This window comes from Episyrphus balteatus, chromosome 1, assembly GCF_945859705.1.
Source record: "Episyrphus balteatus chromosome 1, idEpiBalt1.1, whole genome shotgun sequence".
NCBI classification, from domain to species: domain Eukaryota; kingdom Metazoa; phylum Arthropoda; class Insecta; order Diptera; family Syrphidae; genus Episyrphus; species Episyrphus balteatus.
The window spans coordinates 51,641,573-51,662,449 of NC_079134.1; the positions used below are offsets into that span (position 1 = coordinate 51,641,573).

At 32.1% G+C, this 20,877-nt stretch overlaps 1 protein-coding gene across 11 annotated transcripts in view; it reads left to right on the forward strand.

The window, feature by feature from the left end:
- Positions 1-20,877, forward strand: part of LOC129907091 (GTPase-activating protein skywalker) — a 150,465-nt gene that overhangs the window by 125,844 nt on the left and 3,744 nt on the right. For 4 of the 11 annotated variants that reach the window (XM_055983147.1, XM_055983148.1, XM_055983152.1 and 1 more), the window contains 7 exons: positions 4,003-4,127; positions 4,196-4,524; positions 5,961-6,129; positions 12,452-12,481; positions 13,587-13,673; positions 19,177-19,335; positions 19,401-19,621. In XM_055983147.1, coding sequence (XP_055839122.1) covers positions 4,003-4,127; positions 4,196-4,524; positions 5,961-6,129; positions 12,452-12,481; positions 13,587-13,673; positions 19,177-19,335; positions 19,401-19,621 — 1,120 coding nt within the window. Of the gene's footprint in view, positions 1-4,002; positions 4,128-4,195; positions 4,525-5,960; positions 6,130-12,451; positions 12,482-13,586; positions 13,674-16,516; positions 16,586-19,176; positions 19,336-19,400; positions 19,622-20,877 lie in introns of all 11 variants that reach the window. The other 7 variants (XM_055983156.1, XM_055983158.1, XM_055983157.1 and 4 more) reach the window with 4 other exon arrangements.

Consider the following 20,877-nt stretch of genomic DNA (forward strand, 5'->3'; position numbering starts at 1 on the left):
ATATTTATCAAGGTATAGATTATAATATTAAATTAAAATTATGAGCTGGCAAGCACGTATGCATCTTCTAATATGAATTGACTTGAAATTTGTTTTCTAAAGACCGGAGGAACCTATTAAAAATAGCTCAAGGTTGAATTTTCATGTTTTATGTGTCTTGAGAACCACAAGTAATTCAAGCGTCAAATTCATTAATTTAAGTTTTTTAAACCAGAGAACTTATAAAGTCCATTTCCAATCGAAACATTTTTTGAGAACTGTTTAAATTTTAGATTTCCATGGCAAACGAAATTTGTATTCCAATTTTTTATCACCTTAACGTTTTATAAGGACTCACAGCTCTTTTGTAGTAGATGTCATGGGTCTTCAATCGTCGCTTCCCATCGTATATCTTGAAAGACGGTTATATTTACCTTATAGCAGTCGAGAGCCTCCGCGAATTGGTTGGCTCCATGTGGTCTGTTAAGAAACCCAACACTTTATTTGTGTATCTCCAAGAACAGGAGGACGGTCAAGCAGCTTCTTATTGGCCATTGCTCTGAACATGTCGAAGTAGCCTATATAAGGTGTTCACTAAGTGGTTCATCCTGACGTGCACCGTCACATCAGTCAGTCAGCAAATTCTTCCGCTGTCGACTGAATCCAAGGAGAAGTGCATTAGAAACACTCTTCTGTAACAAGTCCCAAAATGCCAATGACTCGTTAAGCGCTTAAGTAAATAGACATTCTATATGTAATGAGAAACAAAAATAAAATAAGTCTTTGAGTGAAAGGGTGGTTTTTTTTTTGGTGAAGAAAACAAAAATACTTCCGAATAGAATTTCCGTTCAAAATTTCTACTTTTCTCTTACTCAGAAAAAAACACACTTTCATCTCCGTTAATACTTATCTCCTATTCTAATGAACCATTATTAACTTAATTTCATTTAAAAAAAAAAATCTATAGACTGCTTAGATCAGTGTTTCCCCACCTTTCTTGTGACATGTCCACCAGAAACCTTCCAAAAGCCTCATGTCCCCCTAAATCATGTGTTTAGAAAACTTTAACACCAGAAATACTAAATGAACAACAAAAGAGAATGTCTGAGATTTAGAAAAATTGCAAAAAATAAAAAAGCTAAATAAAAACAATAATTGTTTTTTAATGAGAAGTAGTCTCATTAGCTTTGTTTTATGAAAAACAAAATTTAGAACAGAATATGGGAGAACAGTATAGTTTCACTAGAAACATCAGAAAAGAAAACAACAACAAACATATTTGACTCCAAAGCAAGTGTAGAAAATTCTATTCTGAAGTTTTAGTATAGGTGCGTTTAGAAAAAAATATTCATTACATTTATAAGTGTCTTCAAGTGTGAAAAAACATGAATTATATATTTCTCGAAGAGAAGTGTAATCCACGATAGTCTGAAACTGCCACCCTATAAAATCAAATTGCTCCCCTGGGGGGCGTAAGCTCCACGTTGGGAAACACTGGCTTAGATTTTTGGTGCCTGTGGTTATTGAAACATTTTTACCAATTTTCACTGGGGTACCTATTATTTTTGTAATAGTTTTTTTGGTACTAATTCTGAATTTCATCTTTTCTTTAAAAAAAAAAATCTCTTCCACTGAAGATAGTTTTGTAGACTGATTAAATTTTTAATTCTTATAACAAAAGAAACTTTTCCACCAAGTTTAAACAAAATTTAAGTCAAACATAATATTTTTGAGGACTTTACCCTCACTCCGAATTTCATCAGTGTATCTTGTTTTTGACGGTTGTAATTTACCTGTTTCATTTAAAAAAACAAGGACCCTTACATTAAATTGGCAATACATTTTCTTAGAGTAATCGTATTGATCTGTTTTTGATGTCGTTAGATTCAGCATCAAAAAATAACTCATTCTCATTCTTTTCAGCAAAAAAACGCCCTTCCCCACATTTTTTTAAAATACTCTTTTGATTCTTTTTATTACAAAGAAACCTTCCCCTGAATTCTTCGGATCTTCTTCATTTCAGTTAGAATACATTCATAAAGTGAAGTCACATAGATTGCTCACAGTGATTAAAAAACTTGTATACATACTCGTATTTTGCTAATTTATTAAACTCACAAGATTTATAATATATCTTTAAATTGCTTTTTTTTTACACAACCTTGCTTAAAATGAATCTAGACAGTTCATTTTTCACTATTAAATAATAATAAATTAATTAACACGATAAATAATAATAACCTTATATATGCTTCACATCATAAGCAATGCAAAGCAAGAGAGTTAGATATATTATATAAGTCCTATTAAAATTTAATAAAATTAAGCTGAGACTTGGATCATCTGACAAACCACACAATCACGATCTAGTTGGATGATGATGATGATGATGTGACAAAATGATATCTACGACATTTTTGATGTGCACAATTACAGCGATAGTTGCGAAATATTAAATTGTTATTATTTTTATTATTATTAAATTGAAATTTTACTAGCAGCAATTGATGCAATCAACAACAAAAATTTAACACTGTTTTTCAATCAGTGCACCTTGATTGAGGGTTATGTTTTATAGTTATTATGTTTGATCATTTTCTATATCCTGTTGTACTCAAACGTAGTTCAACGTCTTTAATATTTGACTTAAAGTTGTGTTTTTGTATATGTGTACCGGTTTAGAAATTTGAAAATAGTGTCTTATAGGCTAATTTTTCATTAGGTGATAAACCTAATACTTTCTGAAGATGTCAATTTAAGTCCTTATTTGTCATTTAGTTTTAAAGATAGACTCGACCGAACTACCTATGTACGCCAAAAGAGCAGTCAAACGGCAACTTTTGTGTAGACATTGAGTCTACAAATTACTCAGTTGAGACAGCGTTGTGGAAGTGCTACGTACGATTGAGCAGCCGATCCATTATAAAGAATGCACTCTGGGAGCATTCCTAGACTCTGGTGGTGTCGATACGATGCTACAAATGAAATTCAAAAATGCAAAAATGGGCGAGAGCAGTGCTAGGGTTCTGTCACCCTTTCTGTGGCTTCTGGTCGTTAACCAGATCCTAGATAAAACTAAGTCAAAAATTGTTCCCACCTTCGAGATCTTTTAGCTACGGACTTGATATGAACCCACTTTAGACACAACTAGTTACTTTCGCTTGCTCAGGCCGACCTTTTCACAAAGGAGCTGGCAGCCAAAAGTGCTAATCGATTAAAAGGGTGTAAAAATTGGGAGGAGGGCCATAACGGTCACAAAACGATAGAACTTCACTTAGAATAACATTCAAACAGACAACATTCTCCCATACATTGATTTTAACCTAGTAGCACTAACAGATTTACCAGAAAGGGAGCTCTGTATATCACTTTTGATCCTTGGATACCGTAATAGACAGGGAAATGAAAGAGGGAGTGAACTGGCTTACATACGGATCAACACTTGAATTGAGCCAAACTGTATCTTGAGTAATTATGCCACTGAAACATGAAAAATGTAGACAGTAAAAAGTTTGTTGAAAACTGCTGACACATGGTCAGCACTTGCAATCTATAGGGTTTCAAGGAATTTTTTGCCGACTTTTTCTAAAACCGAAAATGATATTATACTTAAGCTACAATAAATGTGCCTTTTGGTTGGAATCCTTACAGGTCACATCTGGTCTGGTCTCGATTCCCAGCCTCCACCGCCTTAAATAAAAAAAATATACAATTTTTCAAGGCTTTCTGCGAATAATTGACAAAAAAAAGTGACAACCTTATCATTTTTGACCTTTTTTAGCCAGAACTAATTCCGCAATCGCATAGCTCAAAATATATCACAAAGCCCACGACAAAAATTGTTATTTATTTAAATAATACAAAGTCACAAAAATAATTTTTTATGAAGACAATAGACACAATACTATTTATAAATTAAACTTTTCAATTTCCCTAAATAAAATTCCTAACATAAGCAACTTAATGTTTATTCATTAGCTTATTTTATTTTCATCTATTTTATTTTTTTATTATTTTTTTCAGAGGAAGAAGCCTATCACTGTCTTGCAAGTTTAGTTGCATGCAAAGAAAAGGTGTTCATCAATCAGACAAAATTACTACACGAAGTCACTTGGAAAACAGTGATGCAAATTGCCAAAAAACATGCAGTAAGCTTTTTTTTTCAAATATACAATTAAATAAAGAAATTAAGTAATAATAATTATTTTTTTGTTAGAAAACCTCCGTCTCGTATTTGCAACGAATGTGTCCCGGTCAAAAATTAGAAAGAGTTTTCATGGACTGGTGCTGGTGGATATTAGCTGGTTTACCATTTCAGCATTTAGTACGTGTTATGGACTGTTTCTTTCATGAGGGCATTAAGGTGTTCTATCGCATCTCTCTGGTCATACTCAATTTATTCCAAAAGGAATGCACTTCGAACAATGAATGGAGTCCAGATAATATTAAAAATGACATTGGTAATGCGCTTATCAAATTTTGCAAAAAATTACCAGTCTCACCAGCGAAGCTGTTACAATCAGCGTTTAGTATTAGGGGGCTAAGGTTAGTTTATTTTTTTAATTTAATTTTTTATTTTGAATTTAAGAACAAGTATAATACGTACATACATAAATTTTCATTTACAGACATTTTCCTTTTTTAATCGCAATTGTATTTCAAAGATGCATTTAATTCTGGATAACGCTAGAGGAATAGAATGACGTATGTAGCTATAACTACATCTTGTGGTACTGTCAAAACTAAAGTCAGTATTATAAAGCAGAAGTAGAGTCAACCTTTATTTCAGCTACACTTTTAGAGCTATTAATAAGCCGACTCATTGAATTTGATAGCCCCGTTTTGACACCATAGCTCGTATAACAATTTATTATAATTTCGTCGGGATCAGAATCTGTGACAATGAAAGTGAACACTTGTTTCTTTTTCTTATTGGTTTTTACAAATTCGACGGGAAGTTTGTAGGTACAACTTGCTAAAATCCTAGCTATGTCCTGCAAAACAGAATAATGTTGAGAGTTTTGTAGGCAATCGACACCATCGATTTGAATTAGTGTCGATCCTTATTTGAGCAATTCATCAGTTCCTTTATTACCTTCAACACCACTGTGGAACCCATATGAGAGTGATTATTGTGAGTGGAATTAAAACTGACGCGACGATTTCATCTCAAAATTCTTGGAACAATTTAGAGAACGTCGCGTCGTTGCCGACTTTATGGTCTAAATAGTCGCCTGGCTATCATTTAAAATAGCTATGTTTATAAGCTCTGCATTTACTTTAAAGTTGGATCGACACTAGGTTGATCAACACGTTCAACATGCGTTCCAAATCAATATAATGAATAGTTAAAGCTTTTAAAAATTGGTCAATTGATGTGTAGGCTCTGATAAGTCCTATATGCATCAGTTAGAATAATTTTGAAATGTTTAACTGTTCAGTATGTCGATTTGGAACGTATGTTGAACGTGTTAATCAACCTAGTGTGGACCCAGCTACATGCCGCTCTGATTGCAACTACCTTCCGTTGAAATACACTAGCGGAGCACTTCAAGCAATAGTAAACATATGTATTCACTTATATGTTTTACTCAAATCAGCTCCTGTGATTTTGATACTAAAGAAATAGATGTTCATATTGTTGGTCTTCTCGATAATCGTCTTGTCCTGCATTATTTAAGAAAAATGAATTTGGAATTTCCTGCAAAAATGTTAAGCAACACTCCTATCACAAGTAAAAAACTATATAATCGGAACTGTCATTCAATAAAATCTCTGTTAATGTTTTTTATTTACTGCTTATGAATCTAATAAACAATTCCTGATTCCCTTGCTCTACCAGTTTACCAGAATTAACTGTATCTAACATATTAACAACTCATATTTTCGACTAAAACTGTACGTATATTCTTTAGTTCTTTTTCTTTTTTTATTCCTTTTAAATCATTTACAATAACAATCTTTATATTATCTCCTTCTAGTTCCACATATATATCTAGGATATTTATTAAGACTGAAATGTTACTAAAAAGTAGATCAGTTCTAAGCGGTTCAAAGCAATTAGTTCGATCGCGTTCCAGTGATAATTTACCAACGAGTCAATCGCAAGTCAACATTCAAATGATGTCACATACATTGACCATACGAGAGGTAAGCTATAAATATACCATATTTTTGTTTGTTATTAAAATTTATAATAATTTAATAAGTAAAGTATGACAAGAAAAAAATAAAATCTTTAAAAAGCAGACAAGTTATAGATTAAATCAATCTTTAGGAACAGAGATATGAGAGAAATCACTTTTTTTTTAACAAATCAAATATGTAAATTTGTTTTGCTTTAAATGTTTTATAATAAGTAGGTTTTTACTATTTTTTTTATATATATATAAACAATACTATAAATTAAGAGTTACGATTACTTTTAAGTGCCATTTACATGTGTGCAAAAATATAATTATATATTTTTTATTTCAATTTATTTGAGCTTTGAATTTGTATCAAAAATCTCTAATGTAAAGAGATGCAATCTAAATTTGTATTTTTTTATTTATTTTTAGTATTAATTCAATAAGTATTTATTTATTTTTAAAAACTATTATTTTTGTTGTTGAAGCTTTTCAATTATTATATCACTTTTCTTCAATTCAGTACCATCTTTAGACAAAGGAATTGAAATTAGTAATTTTGAGTGAAATCACCACAAATAGAATAAGATTTTCTTCTTCTTGTCTTTTTAATTGCCCCTTTTCATCGATATGTATAGAAGGATAAAAATTATGATTTTTTGTTTTATAAGTAGTCTATTGATACGAGATAATGATAACGAGGCATTCGAATTCTGGTTTTTAGCACCATATGCTTCGATGTACCTTCCCAGATTAGTACTAGAATTACGAGTATAATAATAAAATTCCTTCCCCATCCGTCGCTTTTCATTAATCCTCAGGATGTTTAACTTTTATAGAAAATATTCTTCATAGTTGGAGAAAGCTGAAGTAGCATCGGAGTCAAGAAGTGACCTCTCATTCTTAATTTGATATTAAATTCGTCAGCATGTGATCTGCTACATGAGGCGAAACTCAGAAGGATAAGTTTCATCAATGGGAAAGGCAGAACTCCTTAAACCTTTCTAGAAAGCTAAGAAACGTCGAAATAGGTTATAACGATATCTTTCCGCGATATTATCGTAAGCGACAACTGACTTTCCAGAAAAAAAAACTTCTTTTACTTCTTGTTCTTGAACTTATTGGAGGTTTTTGTTGATTTGTATGTTTTCTTGATAAATTTGTGATCAAATTGAAAAACGAAAAATCATCCTTTTCTTTTAAGTATTCCCGTCAAATGTTGTCCATAATTTAAGATAACAGTGTTACTTTTTCTTTTCATTTAACACTCGAGTCTTAGAAGTGGGACTCCAAAATGATCCCAATCTATTCCTATCCATTGCTACAATTCCCAACCAAAAGAATAACAACTAGTTAAAAGTACTAAAGTAATCCCAATTACACATATTTCAATTACTTCTCAGATCCTGATAATGAAAAAAAATCAATTTATTATTTGCTACAGCTTCAACTTTAAACATAAAAATAACGTTGAATAAACTAATAAAACTTATACGAGCTTCAAATATGCTTGAACACAGCTTCAATTTATTTCGAAATTGGTTTTAGTTTCATTTTATTTATCTTTTTTTTTTTATTTTTGTAATTAAATTCAAGAGTATAATACTTTTGTTTTTATTGAAATAATGGAAGTTATTTTAGATCTCTTCGGAGAATTAAAAAGAATAGTATTTCATTTGAAATCAGAATTAGGAATGAACATTTATTTTTATAAAATCTAAAAACTTAAAACGAAATGAAAGCTATATTAATTTTAACAAAGTAATTTATAACAAGTAAATTTCAACACTCCCACTAAAATTAATGCTTGCCAAGACCTACAGCTTCTAAAAATTTGTTTATACTGTCTTTAGTGACGGCTTTTGTGAGAGCATCTGCTTTCATTTCTTGTGATGAAACATGAAGTAATTTAATTGATTGGTCTTCAATATGTTGACGAATGAAATGATGTCGAACATCTATGTGCTTGGTTCTAGCATGAAAAGTGTTTGCAGATGCTAGACTGAGAGCACTTTTGTTATCGCAATATAAAATTATAGGGGATAGCACTTTTTCGTCAAGTTCCTCCTTCAGTTGTTTGAACCACAGAGCTTCTTGAGTTCCATTACTAAGCGACATATATTCGGCTTCGGTCGTAGAAAGAGCAACGGTAGGTTGTCTTCTTGTGGCCCAAGTTATAGCACCACTTTGGTCTAAAAACAGATTTCCACTTACTGAACGTCTGTCATTCACATCTGAAGCCCAATCTGCATCGCAAAACCCTTGAATAGTAGATTTTAAATCTTGCTTGTAAATCAGTTTGAAATCCATTGTGCCTTTCAGATATCGAAATATCCGTTTAACTGCTTCCCAATGTGATTTCGTCGGGTTATTGCAAAATCGACTAACATTGTTGATTGCAAAGGATATATCGGGTCTTGAGACTTGTGATATATATAACAAACTGCCTACGGCTTCTCGATAAGGAACGTTTGTCAACTGCTCATCGTTTGTATCACATTTAACAAGCTTCTGACCAGGATCCATAGGAGTAGAGACGGCATTGCAATCCACCATGTTGAATTTTGTAAGCATATCATGGATGTGCTGTTCTTGGTCAAGTGTGACTTTTCCTTTTTCTTGTGTTATACGCATACCTAAGACAAACTTTGCCTTACCAATATCTTTCATATGAAATTTTTCTAAAAGAGCTGTTCTTAAAGCAGTTTCCAATTTCTTATCATTACTAAAAATGATCAAGTCATCCACATAGATTGCAACGTATATTCTTCTTGATTCATCAATCTTGTAGTATACACATTGATCCACTTCAGATCTCTTTAGCCCAATTTCTTTAAGTCCCTTGTCAAGCTTTTGATTCCATATACGGCTAGCTTGTTTTAGTCCGTATAAAGATTTTTTCAATTTACAAACTTTATTTCCCTTTGCAAAACCTTCTGGTTGGATCATATAAATTTCATCTTTTAAATCGCCTTGCAAAAAAGCTGTAACTGCATCCATCTGTGTTATTTCCAGGTCATATTTTGCTGCCAAACTGAGAAGATATCGTATCGTGCCATACCGCACTACTGGAGAAAAAGTTTCTTCATAATCTATTCCCAGTTTCTGAGAACAGCCTTTTATGACAAGTCGAGCCTTGTAACGTTCAATATCACCTTTGACATTTCTCTTCGACTTAAACACCCACTTGCAATTCAATGCCTTTTTATTATCTGGGAGATCGCATAAGATCCAAGTTTTGTTGTTGATTAGGGCATTATACTCTTCTTTCATTGCTTGTTTCCAAACCTCAGCATCAGATCTTTCTTCAAGTTCACGAACACTATTCGGATCATCGAAAGATTGTGCATCTGCTGACATGTAGGTAACGGGGTTCGGATAGAAAACAGTTTCTTTTCTAACACGTGTAGATCTTCGAACTTCATCTAACGGACCTTCAAAAGAATCGGAGCAATCTTCGAAAGAATCGGAGGTATTTAAGTTCATTTCTTGATCTTCGTTAGTAGAATCGGAGGTATTCAAGTTCATATCTTCATTAGTACTTTCCAGGGGAAATTCGGGAAAACCAAAAAACATTTCACTCCCTGAAGATAACTCTTCAATGTTTTTTTCTGATTCATTACCTTCTTCTGTTGTTAAAACTTCCGGATCTGGGAGCAAAACAATATGTTGGTTAGTTAGATATTTACCTTGACGTTCTTTTCTATTTTCAATAAAGATGACATCTCGAGACTTAACGATCGTTTTGGTGCCCATTCGAAGTAACCTGTAACCCTTCGTATCTTCACAATATCCCACAAAAACTAGTTCTTCACTCTTCGAATCAAACTTCTTTCTTTTTTCTTTTGGAATATGTGTCATTGCTTGAGAACCAAATACTCTAATATGGCTCATATCTGGTTTAGCACCTGACCACAATTCAAAAGGAGTCTTGTTTGGAAGGCTTCGATTGGGAGATCTATTTATCAGATAAACAGATGTTGAAACGGCTTCGGCCCACAATGCTTTTGGCAATGACGCATCGAACAATAAGCACCTAGCACGCTCTACAATTGTTCGATTCATCCGTTCAGCGACGCCATTCTGTTCCGGTGTGTAAGGGGTTGTCGTTTGATGTCTTATCCCTTTGCCTTCCAAACATTTTCTCATTTCTTTGTTGCAAAATTCACGGCCATTGTCTGTTCGCAGAATTTTTATTGTCTTTCCTGTTTGATTCTCCACAAAAGCCATGAAGTTCTTAAATTTTTCGAAAACTTCATCTTTTGACTTGAGGAAATAAACAAAGACATACTTGGACAGGTCATCTACGAACGTGAGGAAATATCTTGCACCTCCGAGAGAGTTTGTTGACATAGGCCCACATAAATCTGAATGGATGATATTCAGGACAGTTGTTGAACGGTTTGTAGAAGTTTTAAATGGAAGTCTTGATTGTTTGCCCTTGATACACACAATGCATTTTTGTTCCACCTTATCAGAAAACTCTATTCCGCTCGCCAGGTCTCGTAATCTTTTCAGACTGTCTTCGTTTATGTGTCCCATACGACGATGCCACAAGTCAAAACTATTTTCGGTTGATGACATAAAGCTGGCTTCTTCAGGTTGAAGGTTAAGCCGGTACATATTACCTTCTCGGTTTGCTCTTCCTATGACATCACCTCTGTTGTTAAAGATATCACAACCATCGGAACTAAACTTTACTGTGTTGCCGTTTGATATCATCTGACTTACAGACAACAAGTTAGTACAAAGTTCTGGAACAAACAACACGTCTTTGACAACAACTGTTCGAATTTGCTTTCCAATGACCAGGTTCATTGATAAATCGCCCATTGCTTTGACTTCAAGATGAGTGTTATTGGCAATTATAACTTGATTTCTTGACGGAGCCCTAACGTTTTCAAGATCTTCGTCATTTGAAGTCATATGTGACGACGCACCAGAATCGATGTACCACTCATTTCGATTAAAGCTTTTGGCAGCAAATGAAGTGCACAAAACCGAATTTGAATGGCATTTTCCTTTAGGACAATCTCTTGAGTAGTGACCAAATTTGTTGCAAGAAAAACAACGAACGGATTTGGTACTACGCTTCAATTTTGAGTTCTTGTTTTTCGTCCCACCAAACAAAGCTGAATTGGCGTCATTCGAAATTTTGTCATATTCAACGTCTTGAAGTAATTTCGTCTTCACAGAATCTCCAGTTATTTCCAAACCAGAACTTTCTAATCCCATTATCATTGGAGTAAACTTTTCTGGTAAGCCTGCCAGTAAAAGAGTTCCAACCCAAAGTTCGGAAATATCCATTCCAATTCCCCGAAGTTTGTGAGCTGTAGAGACTATTTTGTCGACATACTCCTCCACAGATGCAGATTTCTCTAACGTTGTTGTAATTAACGTTCTTAACAGTCCAACCTTTCGACTTAGACCAGAGTCCAAAAATGCTTTTTCCAAAGCATCCCAGACTTCTTTTGCAGTTTTTGCACTCCTGATGTGCACATAATTTACTGGATCCACCAATAAAATAATTTTTGATTTCGCCTTGTTTAGTTTCTTGGCGTCGGTTTCAGTACCAAGAACGCAATTCCAAAGCTCTTCATGCTCCAGAAAAGTTTTCACTGCAAAGCTCCAGTTATCATAATTCTCTCTTCCTCTCAATTTTTCTACCAATGGAATCGGTACTCCGGCGGCCATTTCTTAATAACCGTTGAAAAATTTTTCAAATTCAGAATTTTCAAATAAAACAAAAATCTTTTTTAATTCTTATCCAAAATGCAATTAGGTGGCCTGGGCCCATAACCTATTGAAATAATGGAAGTTATTTTAGATCTCTTCGGAGAATTAAAAAGAATAGTATTTCATTTGAAATCAGAATTAGGAATGAACATTTATTTTTATAAAATCTAAAAACTTAAAACGAAATGAAAGCTATATTAATTTTAACAAAGTAATTTATAACAAGTAAATTTCAACAGTTTTCATTTGATTAAAAATATAATTAAAGCTCAACTTTTATTTCTTTGATTTTATCTTAAATTTATTTTTATTTTTTTGTTTTAATTAAAATAAACATTCGACATCAAATACTTTAATTCTTACTTATTAAATCTAAAATTCATTAATAAATGAGTACAAATTAATTAAAAATTAAGAACTTAATAAAAAAATTTAATTTAAATGGCTATGGCTTAAAGGTAATAGAAGCTCTTAAAGACTTTTTTCTTATCTATCTTTCATAATTAAACTTTTATCTCAACAAATAATTAGTTTTAAGTTAAAAAAAATAATTCACTTAAAAAAACAAAAACTCATTCATATTTTGAAATGTGTCAATAACATTCCAGAGGGTGCATTCCGAGACCTGTCGCAATCTGGTATGGGGCTTAATACATTTTAAATTTTCTAGTTTTTTTTTTTCTCTTTTTGCTGTTTGGTTTTGAATTATCGTTATAAGTTAAACTTTTTTCTTTATAATTGTTTGTCATTTTGTTTATATTTTTTTTTTCAATAATAATTTTTGAATATTTACTTTTTTTTTTGTTGAAATGTTTGTTTAATTTTTTTATGAGAATGTCTCATGCAAGCGGCAAAAATGTTGTTTCGTTATTTTTATATACCGCAATGCAAAAAAAAAATAATATTAATTATTATGCTGAGAAATAACAAATGTGTGTTATGCAAAATTAAGGGCTTTTTTTATTTTATAATTGGCAAATTTTAGCGAATTTTCATTGATTATTAATTATATTTATTATTATGGTTTAGGTAGAATGTTTACAAAATACAAAAAAAAAAATACAAAAATTTTAATATTCCAATTATCTAATTGTGTTATTATAACATTCTCTTTAATAGACCGACAGTTGACTTCGAATCGTCATAAATAAATTTCGAATCATTTGTCACAAAATTGAGAGAATGAAAAAAAACAAAAAAAAATAATTTTATTTGGAAAATGAAAGTAAAGACATTTTTGTCTTGTTTTTTTAATTTTTTTTTTCTTTTTTTCTCATCTTGCTGCATTCTGTTACTACTACTTCTACTACTACTACTACTACTACTACTACTGCTACTACTGCCGCTGATTGCTCGTATTGAATTATAAATATATGTTGACTTCGTTGAACACTAACTTAACTAAAAATATAAACAAAAAACAAAAAAATTGCAAAATAAATTATTTACGTTATTTGTTTGACACTTTGTTGTTAAATATATGAAATTCAACTTCAACATCAATCCCAAAAAAAAAATACTGAATTGTTAATTTGTTAACCACAACCCATCACGTTTTCAATGTGTTTATTAATGCATTTGTATCGATGTTTTTCTTTTTATTTTGTATTTACCAATCCTTCCCATCACCCTTTGTTTCCTTTCATAAACAAAACAAAAATATATAATACAATTATAATTTGAATATGAAATCAATCAAAATAATATAAAATATAAAAAAAAAAACAATAAAAAAAAAATAAGGGCGAACAATCTCCTGGTCATAGGGTGCTCGCTATGGGCGTTTATCCGGTTCAGTCATTAAAAAGTCGAATAGCCAGTGGTGAAGATGTAAGTGTACTGTTTTTAGAGAATGTTCCGTAAATCGATAGTTATGTGATTTTATACCTATCTATCTCTCGCACCAGATTTTTTTTGTATTATTTTTGAAAAAAAAGTATGTCTAAAGGAAAATACCTACTATATTAATTTTTTTCTCGTTTTTTTTTTCATTTTTTTAATAAACTAATTTGATATCCTTCAAATAATAATAAGATATTGTGTTTGTAATAGTAGTTGAGTCATATAGATTTTTTAATCTTTTACAACACACAACAAAACAAAACCCTCTACACACATTTTTTATGATATCTATTAATTTTGTTATCAATATTAATGTGAACAAATATCTTTTAAAAAGCATTTTTATAATTTTAATTTTTTTTTACAAACAAGTTTTGCTTAAAATGTTTCGCCAAACCTTTAAGTACGCGATGTGTGTATTTTTATAATTGTTAAATGTCTTTTTAAGCTTTATTTTCTTTATTTTTAGTTGAATTACTATAAAGTTTCTTGAGTTCAAGAACTAGACAATTTGATTTTTTTTTTGTTCTAACTTGAAGAAATAACTTTTACTAGAAACGATTAATTTGTTAGATGAATGAATATGAACATCAAATCAAATCAGTCTTCGAACCAGTTATATCTAAAGATTGAATCAAATGAAGGTGTTTTTTGATAATTCGACCGCAAGGGGTATTGGTTACCTTTCATATTAGCGTCAGTAGCAAAGGAAATAACTTAAAAGGAGATACCAAAGCCAAATAGTTTTAAAATGAAAAACAAAGGCTGAGATGAGGTAAATTCTCTTAATGAAGATCAATAAGTTAACAACAAATAATTAGATTTTATGGTTTCTAGAACGATATTCTACAATGGTTCTCGTTTTTTCATCGACACATAATCAACCAAACGACTTTCGCTGACATCAGTCTAGACAAGTGCCAGAAAAGTTTGAGGGAGTTAATTAAGTTTTATGTTGGTAGCTCAGGAGTTTTAATTTTTACTCCAACTTTGTCTTTTAAGACTAAAAGTACCACGATGTCTTAGCTGGTTTATAAGTTAAACCGATAAAATGATTGTTTTTTTACCAGGGGGTTATTTTGTTACTCGATTATCGACAAACGATATAGTTTCGACAATGGCGTTAATTTCCGTAACTTAAATAATAGCCCAATTAGTACTTAAAAGTATGCAATTTCACTATAACAGACGAGACGATATTAATGGAGTTACGGAGTTTTCTTGATCATCGATCGTTTTGAAAATTACGGAATGAGTATCCAGTTCTTATTCTATAAGAAAAGTTCACGTGAGGTACAGGTTTGAACTGTGTCTTTTTTTGTTTGGGAGGAAATGGAAATGTTATTGGCAAATAACAGTGGTGTATGTCAGAAGAATTGCTTTTGTAATTCTTCATTACAATTTACATGCATATTTTAAAATTGAATCACATCAGAGCGCTAAAGCGAATAGAGTAATATCATTTGAATCTCATCAATGTTGCCATTGATTTGAATATGGGTTCAAATATCAATGAAAACAGTGTACCTATTAATGTATGTTTAGAGGATGAATTTTTAGAAAATTAACAGTTTTCCTAGATTTCCATTTTTTGTTCATTATCGAAACTTAGCAGTCTAATTAATAGACTAAAAGTCAAATTTGGAGGATAATTTAGGGCTGATGATTCGACCCGGGCATTATGCTTCCCGGGTACTCGGTTACCCGGGTAGCTTGTACCCGGGTAGTAAATTACCCGAGTACCCGGGTACGCGGGTAAAATGGCTATTACCCGGGTAACCGGGTACCCGGGTAAGCGAAATTACCCGGGTGCCCGGGTAACCGGGTAACCGAAAATACAAGTAAAAATAATTATATTACTATCTTTATCACTTTTTCAAAACCATTTTACTAGTCGTGGAAAAATATTTGGTAAAAGTAGGAAGCAATTCCGATAAATTCAGTGACAAATTATACCCGGTTAATCGGGTAGTCGGGTAATCGCGTAGTACCCGGGTACCCGGGCATTACCCGATTATCTCGAGTACCCGGGTACTACCCGGGTAACCGGTTACCCGGGTATCATCAGCTATAGGATAATTCACTAAAATTAACATTCTTAACATAAGAACTGGTGCTGATGACGAAAAATATAAAAAGTAGAATATGTAGGCAAAGTGGGTGGATTTTTCTAAAATTACTTCCATCTTTTTATTCTTTAAAAGAACAAACTCTGACAATTTCCTTTAAATCTTTATAGCCCTTTCCGAAAAAAAACTAATTTATGAGAAAATTAGTTATGACAGGAGGCGGATTTTTCTTAAAGTAGGTACTTTCCAAATTTTTTACTCGCCTACAGGAACAAACCCTGAACATTTTATGGAAATCGCCAGAGCGGTTTCCGAGAAATCTGTTCTATATAGCTCGGTTAAAATCATTAGATTTATTATTATTTGAACTTATTTATTTGAACTTTAATTCTATATGTTTTAAATTTTTTTTAATGTTCTTAGTTTAAAATAAATGTCTTCTAAGTATGTAGAGAATCGAAAGAAAAACACTTTATAACATGCTTTCAACACAAACAAAATACTCCTAAACAAAAAAAAAAATTTATTGACTTCGCTTGCATTCCAAATGAGATTTTTTAAAATAAACTTTGCCACTGTTTAGACTTAACAGTTTTTGCTTTAAAAAAATAACCCCAGCTTAATATTTGAACTTTGAAGTGTTTTGATTTATCTTAACTCAATATATTTTATTAAAAAAAAAGAAAACTTTTTTCTCAGTAAATTTATTATTATTAAATAAAAAAACAAAACTTTCAAACTTTATTTCAAAAAAACCAAAAGAATATTTTGACTAGAGATGATCTTCAGACGCTACAATGGAAACGATTAACGAATGATTCACATTTAATGGTAACGAATAGAAATCAAAATTTTTAAATCTAAGCAAAGACGTTGTCAATAATAATAAATTAAAGTAGGATTGCATTTACATAGATGATAAGAATAAGTGAAATTAATTATTGAAAAATAAAATTTAAGTAATTTAGAATAAAAATAATGTTAGAAAAGCAGTCAATACACGAATACTACTTGATAAAGCTTTTGTTACTAATTTTGAATTATTCCAATATAATGAATGCTTAATTAACTTAATTTAGTAATGAAGATATGTGTTAGACTACAAGTGAGATGATATTGAGTGGCATCACCTCTTCTAACCTTGTGAAACCTCTAAAAATGTAGATTTCAATAACTGGAACATTGAAATAGTAATCGGCCATAGCGAGGTATCTTTCCGATTTCGTACGAATAATACTTCGAGGACAGCTAAAAACTCTCCGATTCGTGCGAAATCGGACAAATGTCCGCTCCGACGGGAACCTCACTAAGACGGAATATTTAGTTATTAAATTTACTTCTTTTGTCATAAGACAATAGTTCAAAAATGTAATTCCTCAAAAAATGCATTTGAAGGAAGAGACACTATAGTCTCTATTTATTTATTGAGTTCCAGATTAATGAAAGGTATCTTTCTGAGAAACAATCTCTAGAGTGTTGGTTGAGGTCGTCTTAACCAAGCGCTCTGGCTTTTTCCATGACTTTGTCTATTATTTCGCCTTGAATCTGGGGGTTGAAATTAAAAGATTCAGTCAGAAACATTTTTGTCCATTCGCTCAATGTAAGATTTTTGTACAGCTTATAGAAATGGTTATTGTATTTGGTCGTACTATCCGCACATAAAAATTTATAACTGCTAAAGAAATTTTCTATTACAAAGAAAAAACTATGAACTCACCTTTTCTGCTCATCTTCTAACACACAACTTTAAAGCGGGATAAGAATTGTTTTAAAGTGAACGCATCTTCTTCCCCGTAAGGAATTTTTAACCGTTTTCGTTAGATGAATCTTTATTGAATCTATGCCATTTATCACTTGTTAAATTCATATATAAACTTCTGGTCACCTGCTAATTTCATAAATTCTTATTAGTGTTTTGTTCTAGGTTCCTGTTTTAAGAACCATATTTGATATCCTCCTTTTAAAACCCAATTGGGATCTCTTGATCGCTAACGTTTGTTTTTCTCTGCGCATCTTCTTTTCCTTCTACATCATTTATTAATGTATATCGTTTCTTTACTTTCCTTGTTTTGCTAATCATTTATCTTTATATATGTACTTTGTACATCTTTTCACCTTTTCCAGTTATTATTTTGGTTACCTTCAGTGGTTCCTACTACATTCTTAATGATATCCCGATATGTATTATATAAAATATTCATAATTGACCTTTGATATGCTGAAGTAAATTTCAAACTATTTTCTTTAAAACTAGCGATCAAGTGTGCTCTTCGCCAACACTTTCTTATAGTTCAGTCTAATTTCTACTTTTTTTTAGGTTTCCATTCCACTCTGTGATTCTTAGACAAACATTTTACTCGAAATCCTGATTTCCTGGCGCTCACTGTCCAGGATAGATATCGTCATTAACGGACAAACCTCTTCAGCCAATTCAGTCCATAGATAGCTGTCCCTAGTTGCGCATATTAAGTTGTTTGAGGTTGTTCTCCAATTGACCACGCCACCTAAGGTGAGGTTTTTCTCTTCCACGTTGTCCATTGGGGTTGGATACGAAAATTTGACGGGCTGCTGTGTCGGTGTTCATTCGCTCCACATGTCCCAGCCATCTTATCCGCTGTATTCTCAGTTTTCTAACTAAGTCGATTTCGCCCATATAGCCTGTTGTGTTTTCTAACATAATTTATTATCCAGAACTCTGTCTTGTTAGTGTCTTTAAAGTAATATTTCACTTTTGCATTCGCTACTACCGTTTATGACGAACATCCCCAGCTCTGATAGTTCCCCAGATTCTATATAAGACTCTGTTAATGTTTAAGTAGTCATAGAAAAGTTAAAAAAGCAATTCAAGGTTATTACTTATTAAAAATATTTAATATTAGAAATATGATTCCAGCAACAACAAAAAAAAACTGATCTTCGCTACAAATACGCCACGTTTAAGCAAGCACAGAAGTCGTACGCATTATACTTTAATCTATACAACAAACCACGTAAAAACAAAACAGAAAAAAAAAAACATTTTTAATAATTTATAGATTCTTTTATTTATATCTATCCACTGTACACCCAATATTTCCTTTAAAATTTTGTATTCCTCAATATATCCATGTTTTTTAAAGCTTATCATTCCACAATCTGTGTAGTTATTATGTGAATCATAATGTAGTATTTTCATATTTTATAATTTTCTATTTTATTCAGTTGAACCTTTTTTGTGTTCTGCTTCGATATCTTTTTTCCAATTTTATTTTTTATGTTATTCATTAATAAGTTTTTTAATTTCTAAAAATATTTTTCGATTTAAAATAATTTTTAAATGTTGTATTTTTTTCTACTAAGAATTATTGTTTTTGATTTGATTTTTTTTTTTTATAATTAATAATATTTTGTGACTAATATGCGATATTATAATTTGTGCACAGCTCTTTACACTCTGGTCATGGCTGCCAGTTAGGATAACAATGTACCAACCCGTACTGCTGTATACAACCGAAGAGCATGGTTGCTCATTGACAACATTCTATGTTCGGGTGGAGCAACATGAACCGACTTTAATGATGATCAAAACGTGCAATAATGAGGTAAGTTTTTTACTATTTTTTTTTTTATTTTAATGAAATAACAACAAAATTTATTTTCTGCTAAGGTTTTTGGAGCCTATTGCTCTTCAAGATGGTTTGAGCGTAATGTCAAAGACGACAAAGGCCAAAGACAGGCCTACTTTGGCACAGGTGAAACCTTTTTATTTTCCCTTTATCCAGAGAGGGCAAAATATCCTTGGGTTGGCATCGAAGGTGATAAAGGATTGGGACATTCATCGGAACTGTTTATGGCGGCTGATGCAAAAATGATCACAATTGGTGGAGGGTAAGTACAGAATTGTTGTTTAGCCTTTAAACGTTTAAGTGGATTATGGGTAATAGTGGGTTCCAATATCCTTCATGGTATATTAACTAAATCGAAGTTGTTATGGGTTCTATTTCAGACTACCATACATACTTTCTTTTCATCTAATTGCAACTCTTCCACTTACGGATTGTTTTTTAATCCCAATTTTACACTTGAAAATGCCACATACAATACAATATACAACATCACATACATAAAAAGAAATCAAGTAGACTTGAACGATTTCAAAATTTGGTCTTTGAGATTTGTGCACAGTCACGGAAAATTCAGGCCTCACACGAAATGTTGTTAAGAAATTCAGTTGTGAATTCGAGTCCTCACTTCTTTCAAATCATGTTATAAAGTATCAAGCCGTGACATTAAGTGTAACTATTGTAATGGTGTATTCATATTACCAGATGGATGCTTCAATGACTGGAACAACTTCAATGAACTACAAACGTATTTTTATTGATGGTACCAGTTGGGTGTTTAATGTGTGTAAAAAAAGATCAATATGCAAGAAAAGTGAGCGGATTTTTTAAAATTACTTCCATTACGGAAGCTTCTTAATGACCAGTATGGCAGTATGGCTTTCGTAGCAATAGGTCCACTGGTGATTTGATGGTCTTTATCAGTGATCTTTACATCGTTTTGGAGAAAGTAAGATTATTGCGCTGGATAAAGTTTGGCATTTGATAAAGTTTGGCATCAAGCTCTCTTATCGAAAATGCTTGCATTGATAAATCTCTTCTTCATTGGATTAGAAATTACCTTTCGAACCGTTCAATTCAAGTTGTATTGGATGGATTCAAGTCTGAAACCCATAATATAACCGCTGGTGTGCCCCAGGGCTCCGTTGTCTCCGACTCTCTTCCTCATTTTCATTAATGATCTGCTTTCTGAAACTTCTAATCCACTTAATTGTTTCGCTGACGATAGTACCCTCAGCTTCTCATATTCGTTTGAGGATTCACACCCCTGTCCTTCGTGTGTGGAACATCAGCGGCAAAATATGATAGGCACATTAAATTCTGATCTCGAATGCATTGTCCAATGGGGTCTTATTCCACCGCGTAGAATTTAATGCTTCTAAAACACAATGCTGCTAACTATCGTTAAAACGAAACCTTCCCCCTTTGCCACTATCCGTGAGTGGTACTTACATCGAGGAAACTGATCAGCTTTCGATTCTAGGTATGTCCATTACAAACCACCTCCTGTGGAATGAGCAC